Here is an 18410-nt window from a genome sequence, read left to right as displayed (position 1 = left end):
GTGCCCCGGGACATGGGACCCTGCCTCCGTTCCCGTTGCAAGTGGGTCACACCCCAGACCTTGCACCAGCCAAAGCAGCTCTGGGGCCAGGGCATAGGCCGCTCAAAAGGCTGTGGCCAGAGCTGAGCAGGCAGGACCCTTGAGAGGCAGAATCTGCCAGGCTGGGCTGTCAGGCAGCTTTGCTGGTCCCTGAACAGTGTCCAGGTCAGGGAGCATGTGCGAGGGCAGAGCCTGTGGACACAGATGATGTATGATGTCATTCTGTTGTCCCGCGGGGAAAAGTGTGTGTGTGTGTGTGTGTGTGTGTGTGTGTGTGTGTGTGTGTGTGTGTGTGTGTGTGTGTGTGTGTGTGTGTGTGTGTGTGTGTGTGTGTGTGTGTGTGTGTGTGTGTGTGTGTGGAGAGGGAGACTGTTTTTATACATTTATTTTGAAATCATATATATTCATTTGTTTTGCCATAACAGATAATTTGTCTCATTCATGATTCTGTTTGACAGCAGTGTGTAGTACCCCAAATAATGTGCCTAATTTTGCAGTATTGTAGAACAAAAGGAAATTTTTTTCTTAGGCATTGTTTATACCTGTTTAGTATAATTGATTTAAATAATACAGCTCATGCTTTGTCTGGAGCAGGCAAACTGAATGAAATGAATATGTCTACCCTTACATTTTAAACTGATTTTACACTTTTTAATTTAATTTCTACAGGTGATGACATGTGTTTGGTGCAATAAAAAGGGACTTTTGGCAACCAGTGGGAATGATGGAACTATAAGAGTGTGGAATGTAACAAAGAAGCAATATTCACTGCAGCAAACATGTGTTTTCAACAAACTGTAAGTTTTTTGTTGATTTTTAATGGTAGCCAGCTATTAATTGCTTCATATAGGCAGACCTATGAGGAGTCCCATTGGCACAGGAAACTGCCTAAATGTAGGGGATAGTCTTCTTGTTCTCCTTTGGGATGTTTACTATACTTAAAACTAGAAGATTTACCCAGCATTGCTCTGGTCCCTCAGGGCATGGGGGTGTAGGAGTCAGGGTTGAGGTTGATGAGGGGCTCAGGGCAGGGGGATGGAGGTGTGTGTTGGTGCAAGAGTCAGGGTTTGAGGATGTGGTGGACTCAGGGCAAGGGACTGGGGATGTGGAGTGGTGCAGGATTCAGTATTATGTTGGGAGGAGGGGCTCAGGGCCGGGGATAAAGGAGCTACAGGAGCCAGCAGGAACCATGCTTCCTGGCTGGCAGCTCACCAGGGCTGACCACGGTGCGGGGCCGGCAGCATATGGGAAGGTTACCTCCACACCTGGTCCCTGCTGCCGCCCTGTGCTCATTAGACAGCATAATTGTCCCTGCTAGCAGCCCCTTCCCTTTCCATGTTATGAAAAACATTTGCATTCCAGGCACATCCCATTGTCCTGACACAACCATACACTTATCTTGCTTTAAATTATGAGAAGAGGAAGATGCATACCAAATTTGGTGGTCCTAATGCTTACCATTTAGGAGGAGATCTTGAACAAATGGATAGACAAATAAACTCTCTCAAATATATAATAGATAACAAAAATGGTCAAAATTAAATTATTTAAAACTGGAAAAAAACTTAAAACTGAAAGTGATCTTAGTAATCCAGGTAAGGGGATTTAAAAAAAAAAAGTTAACCCAGGGATATTTCCTATGTATTATTTCATAATAAATTTACCATAGAACAAACTTAAATGATAGCACACAAAATATAAGCTTAAGGGAGGACTGTCATATTAAGAGTACATGCCAAATATATTGACTTAAACGTACTTTTCTATTGATTTAATTTTGTTTTCCTAATTGCTGTGTAACTTTGTGCAAGTCCCTGAACTTCTTCAATACTTACTTTTTTTCTTATCTGAAGTTGGGCTACATCAAATTATATTTGCCTGCTTCATAAGGATTTAGAAAGCTTAATGAAGGAACAGATTCACATTCAGTCTGTGAGAGTCTTTCTTTCCTTTAATTTCATAGAGCATTAGGTATGACCCAAAAATGTTTATAATATACTAAGTATTAAGGTAATTTTTGGGGTTAATTGTAAGAATAGAATTCAGGACTTGTGGGCGTGCATTCCACTGCTTATTTCTCCTTATAGCATGGCATTTTAGGTACGTGTATGTGCAGTTTGCAAATTTCTTGAAGCATGAGTTTTGTTATCGGCTTTAGCAGACTTACATTATAGCTCTCTCCTGGGGAGTCTCTCTCTCTGACACTCACTCACTCTATTTTTGTACAATTTGTAAATTTCATCTTTTTCTACGACTTCATAAGCTCTGTGAAAGATGGATTGCAGAATTAAGATTTTTTGCAGAGCTCATAAAACACATGTAAACTTTTTCAAAACCTAATAAATTCACTGAGTAATTCTCCAAAACTGGTAAATAAAACCAGTCCTAGACAAAATAGATTAAAACAGACTGGATGTTTCCTGGCCAGGCTTTTTTGGCATTTTGATTAACCAAAAAATTCAAGTGGCTACAATCACCAATTCTAACCAAGGAGTGCTTAATAGAAGTTAGTGGGGAAGATCAATGATGCCATCATTTCACTGTCTTATCTTGGTGTCATTGTGCAACTGAGCTATTCCTACAGCATAAATTAGAACAGCCTGTGGAGTACTGCAACCTGCACTTGCCACCAGTGGCTCCAGTAGGATGATATGATAGCTCAGGTGTGGGGATACCCTGCACTAGTCACGAAGAAGAGGCCACTCAAGCTGCAAGAGCAGCTCTGCACACTCAAGAATCCTGTTACATTAAGGTGATCATAGAATCATAGGACTGGAAGGGACCTTGGGAGTTCATCTAGTCCTGTCCCCTGCACTTCATGGCAGGGCTTGATATTATCCAGACCATCCGACAGGTCTAACCTATTCTTAAACCTCTCCAATGATTCCACATTCTTCCACAGGCCATTTATTCCACTGCTTATCTACCCTGACAGGAAGTTTTTCCTAATGTCCAACCCAAACCACCATTACTGCAATTTAAGCCCATTGCTTCTTGCCCTATCCTCAGAGGTTAGGGAGAAAATTGTAAGAACCTTTTATGTACTTGAAAATTGTTACCAATCTTCTCTTTTCCAGATGAAAATCCTTTTTTTTTTTTTTTTTTTTTTTTTAAATCTTCCCTCATAGGTCATGTTTTCTAGACCTTTAATTAGAAATCCTACTTTGGTTGGCTTTAAAATATCTTTACTTTAGTTGAGCCATGAGAAACTTCCCCAGTGTGCAGGAGAATTGGCGGCAGAAATCAACGAGAAACTTCTCGTCTAACTTTTGTCCTTAGACTTCCTAACTTCCTTGCTTGATTTTCTGTGAGACTTCCCAGAAAACTCCACTCTGGCATAAGATAATGATGTTCCAGGCAGGTTGATTTAGTTTGGCAATGTCACAGGTAGTCAGAATTGGGTCTGTTATAGAAAACGAGCTGCAATTGAGGAGAAAATTCTTTGGTTGTGTATCTAATAACAGCAAGGGAATTACAGAAAATGACTCAGGTTTTTAATGGATTAAACTTTTTCTCACTTTCTCCAGTTAGAAATGCTTTCAAATGCAGCTTTGTTTTGTTGTAGGGAAAGTGATTCAGAAGAATGTCTGGGGTCACCCAGTGATCCTAGCTTGTCTCTTGTCTGTTGGAGCATCAGTGGCAAGTATCTGGCTGGAGCTTTGGAAAAAATGGTGAACATATGGCAGGTCAATGGTATGATGAACATAATGCTCTTTTAATAGTATAGCTTGTGTCTATTTAAAAACTCCTGAGAAATGGCACTTTTGTATAAGTCAGTGTTTTAGCAGATTTACTTGCCAATTAGTATACGTAGCATTCCTCCTTCAGTAAATGCTCTGAACCCAGCTTATTTGCTAAAACCTTAATACTTTTTTCAGCATTTGTTACAACATAAGCAGTTGGAACTCAATAGTTAATATGAATCCTTCTAGTTTATCATTGAACCAGAAAAGTTACTAAAATGTGTATTGGGCTTTAAACTTGCCTACTGGAATAGCAGTTATTGCCTATAAATGCTATTCTTTTTATAGTCTTTAAAATATATTTGACATTTAAACAAGCTATCACCAAAAGTTTACATAAGTAGTTACTTTAAAAAGGAGTTTAAAAAGGTTTCCACATTTTCCTTGCACAGGTGCACTAGAATGCTCAAAATGGTACCTTTGAGGCCAGCTCTGAAAGGAAGATCATTAATCCTTTAGGCGGCTGTACAATCCCTATCTAACTCCTCATATTTGCAAAAATCACTGGTTACAGTCTTGGATAGTTCCATAAAGAACTGCTCCTATGTTCCTGACACATTCTTGGTTTAGTGTATTTGTTTCATTTATATGGTTTCTCCTGAGGGGTGCCAGTTACAGCATTATCTGAATGCTGCAGTCTGACTCTTTTTTCCAGAGTCATTTATTTGAAGATGAGTTGTATATTAGTTACTTTTGAGACATTATATTGATTTATGTTTTGTAGCAAGTTACTAACCAGTTGCTTTGTAATCATATGTTTGTTAAAAGATTTTAAGGATCATCAGTAGTATATGTCCCAGTTGTATACATAGTCTTTTAGCACTGTCCTCTGAGAGGTACTCTTTGGTCTTTTAATGTGTAGTAAAATGAAGTATTATAACAGATTTTTGGTGTTTTCAGGAGGAAAAGGATTATTAGACCTTCAGCCCCACTGGGTTTCTGCTCTAGCTTGGCCAGAAGAAGGGCCAGCTGCAACATGGACAGGCGACACACCAGAACTGTTATTAGTAGGTCGTATGGATGGATCTCTTGGGCTTATTGAAGTTGTAGATGTTTCAACCATGCATCGAATAGAACTGGAGCATTGCTACAGAAAGGATGGTAAGTGACCATGCTGATATTTCTAAAGAAATGTTATAAGCTACAAATTTAGAATTTTGTGACCTATATTAAAATGCAGCGTATACTTCAGTTTTTTGAAGAACTATTCACATAATTCCAGTACTAGTGTTCACATGCCTCATAAACACAAGATAGGATTATTTTTGGCCAACAGTGTCTGTTAGAGCTGTGTCTACACCTGGATACTCTTTGCCCCATCCCTAGCTCTCCAACCCCAAAAGCGTAAAAGGTGGAGCAGCCTCTATTGTCCCTTTGTTCCTTATTATTCATGGCAGCAAAATGATGCCCCGGTACCACAATGAAAGATTGTTTAAATGGGCATCAAATTGTATTAAATACAGCATCCAGCTTGATTAGAGCTCTTCTAATGAGAGTGCAGATTGGTGTACATTATACTATCTTGTGTATGTTGGACGGGACTTCATAATGCACTACCTTCGCATGAAAGAAAAGGCTTCTTCCTGACCTCAGCTGGTATGGCCAGACTCATCCTTAGCACCTTGGCCTCAGTGCATAGCCACCTCCTCCTCCACCCCACACCCCAGCACTGAGCTCTGCCTGGCACCACTCTTCATCACTAGTGCCCAAAAAGACAACCATGAAAAACAGCTCCCCAGCACTGGGCAAGAAACACCATGGGAAATCAGGCAAAGGATCCAGTGTGGGCCACATGTCCACACTGGAACCACATAGACCTCCCCAGTAGGGCCACTTAGCCCCCTCAAAGGATTTACTACCAACTTCTGGGAGCAGTAGGGGACCCAGACTTACATTAGGATTGACTCCTTCAAGACTTTCCCAATGCCTAGAGAGCAGAAGTCAGTGCCATCACGTCTGGTACCAAATGTGCACAGGAAGTGGCATGGCCCCCTATGAGGACAAGCCAGCTGTCAATGCTCCCTGAGGGCAGATGAGTGCCACCAATCTGTTGAGCTGAGCTCACCCTAGATCGCTAGCTCTGCATTCGCAGTCACCATGCTCTCAATGCAGTTGCCTCGGGGAAGGCTCTGGACTCTGTATTTCTGGCACTATTCACCCTCCTGTGGCTTTCTTCTCAGTATGAGTTCTGCCACCTACTTCATGGGAATGATCTCTGTCAGTACCAAGCTCTGACATCCTATTCAAACTGCTAGTCTCCAGCAGCCAGCAAGTGTTAATGGCTCCACAATAGCAACTGAAGAGGACTCCTCCAGCATGGAAAGACAGCTTAGCCCCTTGCCGAGGCTTCATCGGTACAATTGGGCATTGGAGGCATCAACTTCTACAGTTTGGTCGTGCAAGCAGAGCTAGTGGAGTGCATGGGGCATGCCTGTGATGCTGATGCTCTCTTCACACCACTTGTTGGCCATTGCCTTGGAGCAACATTGATGGCACCAGTGGCACAAGGCTTGGTTTGGAAACTGCATCAGTGTCACCTGCGAACTTGCTGAGGGTGCAATCCAGGCCCCTGTCCAGGTCATTAATGAAGTTGTTGATCTGCACATCATGACAAGCACTCAAAGAAAAAAAGTTACCTACCTTTTTCACTCTTGTTCCTCAAGAGGTGTTTGTCATGTCCATTGTATTACCCACCCTCATGCTTCTCTGTCAGAGTTGCTAGCAAGGAGGAGAGGGCATGGGGCCAGTGGCACCTGATATACAAGTGCACGAGCATGGCACTCAAGGGAACAACACAGCTGACCCTACAGATACTGCTAAGGCAGAAATCTCAGACTGTGCACAGGAGCATGTGCACACCTAGAATGGAATGGGCGTGAGCAACACATCTCAAAAAATCACAGTTACGAAAAAGTAGGTAGCCATTTTTTCTAATAAGCTAAATGCAATGTGAATTGAACAGTTTATAATGTAATTTAATATATTTTACATGTGCTTATTGTTCCAATAGTGTCTGTTACATGCCTTGCCTGGTTCAGTGAAGACAGACCATTTGCAGTTGGCTATTCAGATGGAAAATTGCTGATGGGTACAAAGGAGCCAATTGAAAAAGGAGGAATTGTTCTAATTGATGCACATAAGGTAGAGTGTTAATTTTCTTGCAGGCTAATTCATGCCCTCCAAGTTTCTCATAGAGAATTCAAAATTTAAACTATAGTCCTCTTTTCAAAATTGTATATAAAAATTACTTAAAAGATAATAGCCCACTTCTTAAAGACGCCTCCTTTGTCCAGATGCTCAACATCCAGTCTGATATACATTTTAAACTGAAGTAAATTTAGAGGCCAAAAGAAGTCCAGCTGATTTTCTATAAAAAAGCAACAAGTATGGTTCCTCAAATATATTTTGTTTATACTGTGCATTTCTGATCTAAAAAAAATAGCTCTCAATGAACAACTGGACAAATTAAAAGTAACTTTACATATAAATCTGTTAAATTTTCTTTCTTAAATTTTCTTTCTTAAACTGTATTGTATAATTTATATGATGTTTTTTTCTGAACTAAAAGAGTAATTGTAAAGTGTAAAATGTTTCTCAAAATACTTGGGTGGTGCACTGTAAGTCCTTGTTCTGGCGAACAGGTATCAGTCCATTGGCCAACGAAGCCCATAAATCATTGCAAAGAGACTTTCCCCTGGGGAAGAGCTAATTTAAATGTACCCTGGGCTGTTCCACTGTTCCCATTGTATGGACCATGTGAGGCACAGGAGAGGACAGGTTAGAAGCAAGAAGGGAAGTATCTTTAGTGTAACCCATAACCAGCCTAGGAATGGCTGCCATAAATTACAGAATTTTCCGGGCTGCTCTAACTTATGCCAAGATCCATTTTAGCCCTGATAGCATGCTGGAATCCAAGAATGAAAAGGTGGCACATAAAATCACCTTTGCTATGTCATCTAGGCTGCACCTTTTGTGCTGGATTTTTCAGGAGATATAGCACAATATATATGACCCGTTATCTACACGTTCAGGTATATTTTGTTTGTCATTTGACTGATTTAATATTTAGGGCCCTGCTAAATTCATGACCATGAAAAACATGTCACAGACTATGAAATCTGGTCTTGTCCTGTGAAATCTTGTTGGTTGTGTGCTTTTAGCCTATACTGAACAGCAAGGGTGGGGAACCTAAGGCTGGGGACCAGATGAGGGGGCCAAAAGCAGCCCTGGCTTGCCTGGATCTGGCCCCCGAGGCTTAGAGCTCCTCTCTCCCCCCCCCCCCCAGCATTGAAGATCCCTACAACAGCAATCCAGGCCTTCACTGTCTTCCCTGCTCCCCCCCCCCCCTCCCCATGGGGCTGGAACACACAAAATCTACTAGCTTGGGGCCCCCTAGGCTCTGGTGTGCGAAGGAAATGTGGGGAGTGCCTTTCTCCTTCTCAGTTGGTGGCCATGTCAGTTAGAATTGGCTTGGGTTTTTTTGCTTTTCACTTGTGTACAGCCCTCAACTGATTTTTCTGAGTTCCCCGCCCCTGCTATCCAGATTGCATGAGGGAGAATAGCATTTCTCAAACTGGGGGTCCTGACCCAAAAAGGAATTGCAAGGGGCCTCAGAGTTATTTTAGAAGGTTGTGCCACCCTCATTTCTGTGTTGCCTTCAGAGTTGTGTGGTCAGAGAGCAGTGGCTGTTGGCCAGGTGCCAAGCTATAAAAGGCAGCGCCAGCAGCAGTGCAGAAGTAAGGTTGACAAAACCATACTATGCTACCCTTTCTTTTGCCATGCTTCTTTCAGACCTCAGCAACCAGGAAGTTGTGGCTGCTGGCTGAAGGCCCAGCTCTGCATGCAGCACTGAAAAATTAAGGATGGCAATACCATACCATGCCATCCTTCTGTGCTGCTGCTGGCAATGGCTATGCCTTCGGAGCTAGGCTCCTGGCCAGCTGCTGCTGCTCTCCAGCTGTACCACCACTACCAGCAGCACATAAGTGTAACAGTACCACAACCCCCCACTCCCTACAATAACTTTGCAACTGAGCCATAAACTCCTTTTTGGATCAAGACCCCTACAATTACAGTACTGTGAAATTTCAGATTTAAATAGTTGAAATCATTAAATTTATTATTTTTAAAATCTCATGACTGTGAAATTGACCAAAATGGGCTATGAATTTGGTAGGGCCCTTTTCATATTACAACTTCATCATTAAAAAGTTGTGCAAGCCTCTTAGGAGACTTTGAAAAACCTTCTGTAAAAACATAATTTTGCCTATCATGCACTTTCTATGAGTCTTTGTAATGTTTCATGAAAACAAGATTTTTTGTTTTCTTGCCCTCATAGAACTGTGATAATCACCAGGTATGACTTCGTTTGAGTTATAATTACAGCATCAAATCATCAACATAGTTCCTCTTTTGTAGTTTATACAACACTATATATACGAAGTTCAAGTGCTAAATACTTTAGTACTGAAAGTTTTGTTGTATGTATATGATCATATTTATAAGTCACATTATGAAGACACTGAATGTTGTAATCTTTTTGTCTGTTTGTTTGAATTCTTTAGGATACTATTGTTAGTGTGAAGTGGGATCCAACTGGTAAGATTCTCATGACATGTGCCAAAGAAGAAACCGTGAAACTCTGGAGATATGTAGGAGGATGCTGGAGGTGTTTGCATTCACTGTCCCATCCAGCTATTGTGAATAGTATTACCTGGTGCAACCTTCCAGGGAAAGGAGCCAAGTTGCAGCTGTTACTGGCTACGTATGTTAACTTTTTTGCTTTAATACTGCCTGGTTAGTGCTTAAAAGTCTCAGAGGGTAGCTGTGTTAGTCTGTAACTTTAAAATCAACTTTTAAAAATGAGTAGTCCTGTGGCAAAACCAACTTTTTCAGATGAGATCATCTTGATTGGTGAAAAAAGGAGGGCGGGGAGGACCCTCAGAATAAAAAGGAAGAGGGAGAAAAAAAATTACCTGTCAGTTGTATCTAATGAAGTTAATTGAGTGGGCTGGAAGAGTCCCATACTTAGCTTTGGATGTCAAGGAAAGCTGGTGTTCTAATATGTTAACCAGTTCAAGTTTTTGTTCAAACCAAGGGAGACAGTGTCAAATTTGCATGTGAAGGTGAATTCTGCACTCTCTCTGAAGTTGGCTTGTTGAAATTCCTTTGTAGAAGAACGGCTTTTAAGTTCATTAATGACACTTAGGGCAGAATAGTTGCAAGGGAGTAGTAGCTTAACTATGTAAATATTTAATGTGAAAAATAAGGTGAAAACCTATGGAGGATATTCCTAAATATTTTGAGCAGGAAAAAAATCATTGTCAATGTGTAGCTGGTTTTTAAAAATAAAAAGTGAATTAAAGAATATACTGGAATTTCAAATATTACAATGAAAACACATTTTTCCTTTTTCCATTCTGCTTCAAGCACTACTGAAACACTCACTGGAACAATCATTTCCTGAAACACTACTTCTCTAACTTCTTTTTAACTGTAATAGTGCCAACAAAATATTTTTGGCAAAAATTTAAGAAAGTTAAATAAAGAAAAACGCACATTTTCATTAGTGTTACTCCTAAATAACTTCTGCCATTGGCCTTTGTTTTTAAGCAGTTTATCTGTCTTAATCACTTTGTTCTAAATGTATATCCTAACAGAATGATATACTTTTAGCACATTTGTTGATTGGTGCTATATGTTAATAACTTCACTTGGTTTTCATTTGATTTATTCTGACTTTCTTCAGAGGATGCCAGAATGGCTTGGTATGTGTTTGGAGTGTTCCCCAGGACATGCCGATGGTACTACAGTCCAGCTCAAGCAGTGCAGAAGGATGGTGGGAACAGGAAACAAATGGCAAGGTAAAGACAATACCTCAAATGTTAAGAAATCCTAATTTAGTTATATCCATGGTTTTCTCCCACCAGTATAGAAAGGGGTTGGGAGCAAGATCTATAGATAGCTGTGTGGGTGGAGAGGGAGAAGAGAGAGATTTGAAAACCATTTTGTTTAAAAATATTTATTTTTTTAATTTATCTGTGCTTAGGCAGGCACAGGTGTTTCCAAGAGAGGAAATTGTTCTTGCTTCCATGCTCAGGGTCAAACTGATCTCCAGTATGTGGTATTGGGAAGGAATTTCTCCCTGGTCAGATTGGCTTTTAGAGTACAGGTCACTTGCCAGGATTATCTGGGTAAACTTCCACTCTGCAGAGATGGGGTATACGGGAAGGGAGGGGGAAGAGTATGTGTGACTGTTTGTCGGTACGTGTGTGTGAGAGCAACAGAGAGAGATGGCTGCTAGAGAAATTTTAGAAACAGCGCTCTGCCTCTTATGACAGGAATTCATCTCAGTCACTCACCATATTTCAGACTGGAGTAGTTCTGTTGTGTGTCCCTTTCCTTGACCCCTACTCTGCAGAGATGGAGCACAAAGGCAGGGGGACACCCTGACTTCAGAATTCCCTCTCCCCCTTCTGTATAGCAAGTAGGAGGGTCATGGAACCAGGTTGGCTGCAAGACGGAACAAGAAGCGGGGAGGGATAGCTGAACAAACACTGCCTGCATGCTCTGCTAATCAACTGAGTAGGCCAGCTAGAAATGCTGGTGGTCCAGATCCAACCCACAGGCAGTATTTTGCCCATCCCTGTCAATTGGTTGTATCAGGTTGAGTTCTTCTATATGGCCTTTTTATGGTTCCTTATTCTTTCCTTGAGGAGCAAAGAGGATTAATAATAATAATTCTTTCCTTGATAAAATCAAAGTAGTTGTACCAAGAAAATCTGTATACTGGTTGCAAAGAAGTCTAAAACTAAAACACTTTTTTTTCCCCAAAAAAAGTCTATGTATGTAGTCCAGGATATGTCATACTGATTAAATAATTTTCAGGATGGACACAGAAAAGCAGTAGATGCCAAGTGCATTTATCAGCTGAGAGGACATATTACTCCTGTTCGGACTGTGGCCTTCAGCTCTGATGGACTGGCATTAGTGTCTGGTGGGCTTGGTGGACTCATGAACCTTTGGTCTTTACGGGTAAGGTTGTCTCTGAGTAATATCTAGGGATAAGATTGTCATGGAATCCACGGATTCTAGAATGGCAGGGGGCACCCGGAGATCCTAGCCACCATAGGTGGCAGGGACATCTGGAAGTCAGCCCTTGCAGTCTTGGACTCTTTTCTCACTTGTTCATCCCCCGTCAGCTCTCAATCCTATTATTTTTAGTAAAAGTTAGGTAGGTTAACGGCTTTTTCAAAAAAAATTTTATTCCACACAAACTATCTGAGTTTTACTAAAAATAACGGTGACTAAAATCTTAACCTTAATTATATTTCTTAAAGTTTGTTAAAATAGATATGTTTAGATCAAAAACTAAAAGGGAATTTTATGTCGTCTTAGTTTTCTTTGGTAATACCTTATTAGAGTAATCCTACAGTAATTATTAGTCAATTATTAAAGTAAGCCTAGTCAATAATTAATACAAAATTTGGGGAAAAGATATTCGAATTCTAGCCCTGGCTTTTGCCATTGATGGATTATTTTCATGATCAAGTCATTTATGACTTTGTCAGTTTATGCTTTTGTTTCTCTTTTCTGGAAAAACAGGAATGATACTTGCAGTCTTCACAGGCTACTGAAAATATGTAATACACTTTAAAGATGTTATATCAATGATAATTTTAACTTTTAATAATCTTTTGTAAAATAAATGTGTTTCTCACTATCACATAGGATGCTATAATCATTTATTGAAATGTTTTAGACTAAGAGTGTTTGTTTATAGACCTACAGCATGATAAATTAACATTGAAATAACTAAATATATGTATGGATTAAAATATTTCTTGTTTTAGGATGGCTCTGTATTACAAAGTGTTGTGATTGGTTCTGGAGCTATTCAGACTGCAGTATGGATCCCTGATGTTGGAGTAGCTGCTTGCTCAAATAGATCAAAGGTATTATTGTTTATTAAGGTGCTGTTCTTTTGAATAAAATTTGTGAGTAGTAAGGGAAGGTTCTTATTACAAAAAGCCCATTTACCCAAACATTTCTTTCTAACAAGCTGCTAGCATCTCTCTCTCCCTGTTCTGCTGAGATCATATTATCCACAGATTAAAAAAAGAGTTAAAAAACATAGTTTAAATATCAGACTTCATGTATGATAAAGGGAGGGATGAGGAAATTCATTTAAAAATATGCACCCACGTGAATGGTTTGTCATTTTGAAATTTATTCCATTTGTGAAGTGTCACTCCTCTTTATGGCAGATATATGAAATGTATTTGTCATAGAAAAAAAATATTTGTGGCCTATAATGGAAGTTGAAAACTACATTTTTCAGCTAGCTAAAACTGTTAGTTAATTTGACATTAATTTGCCAACAAATTCTTTTCAGGACTAAGGCACCATTATCCCTTTTGATCTTTAGCCCAATAGTTAGAACACTCACCTAGGATGTGGGAAACCTGAAATAAATTCCCTCCTCTGGTTCACGTGGATTTGAACTTGGTCCTCCCACACGGCAGGGGAGTGCCCTACCAACTGGTCTATGAAATATTATGGTGTGGGGCTGTATTTATGGTGGGAGCCTGGAGGGAGGGGAGACAGACTTCTCAAGCTGCCCCTGCCCTAGTAGCTCACGTTGACTGGTTTCAACCAACAGCAGCTGCCTATTTGCAGGACAGGCAACATGTGAAGTGCCCCTCAACCCCTGGGCTCACAGCATTCAGTTTAGAGCAATAAACGTGACTCCTGCAGCTCCCCTGAGTATGTACAGGGGCTGGAAGGCAGGGACCCTGGCTAAGGAACCTGCTGGGTTACCGGCTGGGAGCCGGTTAGGGTCTCCCAGCCAGAGCCTATGTCTGGCACCAAAGCCCTTCCTTTCTTCCCTGAAACCTCTGCCCCCCTTCTGCCCTCCTACCCCATGTAACTCAAACCTTCTGCTCCCCTGCTCCAGCCCCCATACACCTTCCCAGACACTGAATCCCGTCCTACACTTGTCCTCAGGTCACAACCCCTTCTCAGACCTTGCACCCAATCAACTATGCCTGCTCACAACCCAAATCCGTGCACCCCCCTCCTGCACTCCTGCCCAAGGTCACAACTCCCTCCCAGGTCCTGCACCCGCTCCTCATCCCAGTCATGATCCCCTACATCACCCAAACTCCCTCCCAGGTCCCACAGCCCCAGTACCTTACCCGAAGCTCCCATCTGCAACCAACCTACATCCCAGACCCCCGCACCATTAATATAATGGAAGAGTACAGCCCTCAGCCACTTATCAAATTCTTAGAGTGGCGCCCATCAAAAATAATTGCCCTCCCCTGTGTTAATGACTTAAAGTAAGAAAGAAAGATTCTTTTAACAGAATTTGTTTGAGTGTTGCAGATATCTATAACTCTGATTTTAATGATTTTTTAAAAAATCCCGTGTTTCTAATTAATACATGGTAAACTGTATTGCATTAAGGCCAGATCTTTGCTATCTGGTAGAATTCTGACTCTTCTAAGTCAGAAGCAGCAAGTACCAGGTGTAATGTTAGCTGTTTTGTAGCATGAAACCTTATTCACAAGATCTTTGAAACACACATCTGTCTGTTAGAAAGGATGCCTGGGAGGGTGTGGAATCTCCCATCACTGGAGATATTTAAGAGCAGGTTAGACAGACACCTGTCAGGTATGATCAAGACCACAGGTTCCCAAACTGGGGGGCACGAAGAAATTCCAGGGGAGGCACGAGGCATCCTGGGCAGACTTAAAAATAGCCATCTTTAAAGGGTAATGCCTGCTCTGCTCTTAAAAGGGTATCCCCTTTTTTTCTTTCCTCTTTTAACAAGTTTTGCTGCTATTTTGGGGGGGGCGGCACATGAGGGTTTCTCAAAAATCAAAAAGGGGGCGTGATGCCAAAAAGTTTGGGAACCACTGATCTAGACGGTGCTTGGTCCTGCCGTGTAGTCAGGGGACTAGACTCAACCTCTCGAGGTCTCTTCCAGTTTTAGTGTTCTGTGATGATACAAGTACTCCAAGGTCTCAGAGAGGGTATCTGTGTTAGTCTAGAACTAAAAAAAACCCACAATGGTCCTGTAGCACCTTAGTCTAACAAAAGTATATAAATAGTGTCATGAGAATTCATGGGCACAACCCACTTCTTCAGCCAAGTGTAGTGTTGATTTTCTTATTAAATAATCATAAGCATTCCTCCTTGTTAATTATCCCTTGTTTTAATATATTTTCTTCCACACCTATGGGCTATTTAAAATATATATTTGTATCTACAGTTTTTGTTTGTACTGGTGGGTGCACATTCACATACTACCTCAATATTGCTGTTGCACATAGGAAATTTCAACCCACCCAACAATAGAAAACCGTAAAAGGGACACTGCTCCCAGCCTCCTCCAGCACCCTAGCCCTTGACGCCATGTCCTATCCCCAACCTACTCCTGCACCCTCCCTTGCTCCTGTACCTCCCCCCTGGCCAGACTCCCTATCCACACCCAACCTGCTCCAGCACTCTCCCCCTGACCAAACACTCACCCCCAGTCCACTCCTGCACTCTCCTCCCTGGATAATCTCTGCACCCTTCCTTGCTCCTGCTCCCTCCCCTCTGGCCAGACACCCTACTCCCAACCTGCTCCTGCACCCTACCTCCCAGCCAGACCTTGCACGCTCACCTCCTCCTGCCCCCCACCTTCCACCCAGATCTTGCACCCCTATCCAACTCACTAACAGCACTGTCCTGCACACTGAACCCCTCATTTTTGGCCTGACCCCACAGCCTGGGGTGGGGCACAAAATCCCCTAACCCTGGAATCACAGAAGAGTTATTCTGGCCTGAGGCCCTGAACCTCAGTCCTCCTCCCCTTTCCAGTGTTTCAGTTGGGAGCCACATCAGTGAGGCTTGGGGGGTTTGGAATGGTTTGCTTCTCACTTGTTTGGACTCCGACTGACTTTTTTGTGATCCCCGACCCAAAAAAGGCCCCATCCCTCTCATTAATAAAGACAACATTGAAACCTTTTGTGTTGGATATAATATTTTCGAATAGTTTCAAAAGAACCCTGTAAGCCTCATTTTTTGAGGAATAAGGGTTCTTTCGAAAATAGACAGGGGGGGGGGGAGATTTGCGCGAAAACCCCTGTCTAGACTGCTTTTTTTCCCCGAAAAAAACTCTTTCGATAAAGGGATTAGAAGAAGATATACAAATTCATGCCTGATTTGCATATCTTCTTTTGGAAGCTGCAGGTAGTCTAAACGTGCCCCCAGTTTCTCATGAGCACCAGATCTGACAGAGCCATCTTTCCCCCACTCCCACTCTAGAGAGGCAGCAGAGCGGTGGGTGAGGGGGGCAAGTGGGAGCTTTCAAGCCAGCTTCCCCCATGTTTCAACTCCCACGGAGTCACTTTCCCCCCTGCGCTGCTGCTCTGAGAGAGGCAGCAGCGTGGAGGGGAGGGCAAGCAGGAACTGGTCTGCACAAGAAGCCAGTTCCACAGAGCCTCCTCCTCCCCACTCCTTACTGCTTCCCACAGAGGCAATGGGGGCAGGACCCAGTGCTCGGAGGGAGCCAGCTCCCCACGAGCATCAGCTTTGCAGAGCCACCTCCCCTGTCTTGGGGCCTCCTGCCGATAGGGGGGCAGATGCTGCGTGGCAGCAGCCCTTGTTCATAGTGGGCCTGGGCTCACTGCAGAGAGAGGCTGCTCCATGGGATACCGATGCAGCCTCTGTCCATCGGGCACTCACCTCCCTCTCCCCCCCCCCCCCCCCCCAAACTGGAGCTGCTGCCCCAGAGCAGCCTCTCTCCATGGTGGGCCTGGCTCACTGCAGATAGAAGCTGCTCCATGAGATGCCTGTCAGACCAGCTCCTGCCTGCCACCCGGCACTGCTGCCTCTGATAGAGAGGCAGCAACACATGGTGGCCAGGGACTCCCTGCCAATGGGCCCGGGAGCGCACTGGCTGTCGGCCCCACCCCCGGGGACCATTGAAAAATCATGTAACCAATAATATTTAATGCAGTTACACGATTATTAAATTAAATGACACCTAACATTCCTATCTCAAACTCCAGTCCTGATGCGTAATCTTCATTTTTCATTAGTTTATAATTTTTCCAAATTCTGACCGTTTGAGCTGAATTTGTACATCTTTTGTGATTTTACATGCTACTAGATACAACCTCCCAGTTTGACAGTGAACTAGCGAATCTGCCCTTTCAGTATAGTATTTTAGTTATGCACCAACTTCATACTAATTTCACTTAGACCACAATTCTCTAGTTTGTACATGAAAATGTCTTGTAGGACTGATTTTAAAAAAAAATAGCGGGGTAGTCATGCATCTGACGAAGGGGTCTTTGCCCACAAAAGCTAATGCTCCAATAAATCTGTTAGTCTATAAGGTGCCACAGAACTCCTCGTCGCTTTTAAAAAAAAAAGTGTGTGTGCGCGCGTGCATGCGCACAGACTCATGGTCAGTAGGCCAGTAGCCCTGTCAAAGAAGGAAATTAGTTTGGGAATAATTTGTTCCTGCTATATTTTTCCCTAGCCTCATTTTTGAAAATGGTTGAACCATTTTGGTTGACATGTTTCAAAAAAAATTCAGCCTGAGGGTGACACCCACCATCGAGAACTTCAGCTGAAATGTCTAAACCAGGGCTACTCTCAACACGTGCATATGGCCCACAGCCCATTTGCTTGCGGCCCACGGGTGGGAGCCACAACAAAAACGTAGTCAATGTAATGGTCTGCTGTTGATATGAGTTTTAGTAGTTAAATTCCTGGACTTTCATTGCTCATTAAAAGTGCTGTCATATGGGTGGAAATTGGGTTAATATTGCATTTTAGTAATATCAACAGAACTGGCTTAAATTGGGCCTATGTGTGGTATAGTCTTGCCTTAATCTTTGTATTCACGCCCATCAGTGTGAAAGAAACTATTTTCATACATGCAAATATATATGCAACCACACTTAAGTTGCGGTCCTCAGCATGTGTTGAGAGTATTGTGGTCCCCAGGGTTTCCAAAGTTGAGTAGTCCTGGTCTTAAGTATAGCAAAGTTATAAGAAACTGAAAATGCTTTAATAATGAGAAATACCAGGCAGCCTTAAAAACAGGTGCTACCAGCTCTCTTTATAATGCTTTCTAATAACAATAATTTTAAGTGCTATATAAATACAAAGATAATAAAGGTACATAATTTTTCTTTCCACTCAGCATTTTTACTTACTCACACTGATACTTTTAGGTGTTGATCAGGGTTGGGATGAAGACAAATCAGTGAGAGAAGTCAATTGATCTGAATAAGCATGTTTCCTGTATTTAATTTCTAGTATATAAAATTGTGATTGTATTGTTGAACAGGATGTGTTGGTGGTGAATTGCACATCAGAATGGATGTCTTCCAATCATGTCCTGGCAACATGCCGGACTGCATTGAAGCAACAGGGTGTTTTAGGATTAAATATGGCCCCTTGCATGAGGGCTTTCTTGGAACGTTTGCCAATAATGCTTCAGGAACAGTATGCCTATGAAAAGGTAAGAATAGTTGAATACGGAACATCAAACACTGACATATGTAACATGAGGTGGCAGTCTTGAATTACAGCTGTCAAACTTTTGATACAGTCAACACAAAA

The 18410-nt window shown here is 42.1% G+C and overlaps 1 protein-coding gene across 8 annotated transcripts in view; it reads left to right on the top strand.

Moving 5' to 3' along the window:
• The window catches only part of HERC1 (HECT and RLD domain containing E3 ubiquitin protein ligase family member 1), a 219518-nt gene that overhangs the window by 174896 nt on the left and 26212 nt on the right, over positions 1-18410 (top strand). For all 8 annotated transcript variants that reach the window (XM_089781918.1, XM_089781916.1, XM_089781913.1 and 5 more), the window contains 9 exons: positions 709-836; positions 3605-3732; positions 4683-4883; positions 6793-6923; positions 9347-9546; positions 10531-10645; positions 11670-11816; positions 12635-12736; positions 18136-18309. In XM_089781918.1, coding sequence (XP_089638044.1) covers positions 709-836; positions 3605-3732; positions 4683-4883; positions 6793-6923; positions 9347-9546; positions 10531-10645; positions 11670-11816; positions 12635-12736; positions 18136-18309 — 1326 coding nt within the window. The remainder of the gene's footprint in view (positions 1-708; positions 837-3604; positions 3733-4682; positions 4884-6792; positions 6924-9346; positions 9547-10530; positions 10646-11669; positions 11817-12634; positions 12737-18135; positions 18310-18410) is intronic.

The sequence above is a fragment of the Pelodiscus sinensis genome, chromosome 14, assembly GCF_052426305.1.
Source record: "Pelodiscus sinensis isolate ZL-2025 chromosome 14, ASM5242630v1, whole genome shotgun sequence".
Classification (NCBI taxonomy): domain Eukaryota; kingdom Metazoa; phylum Chordata; order Testudines; family Trionychidae; genus Pelodiscus; species Pelodiscus sinensis.
This window is presented reverse-complemented; position numbering and strand designations above follow the sequence as displayed.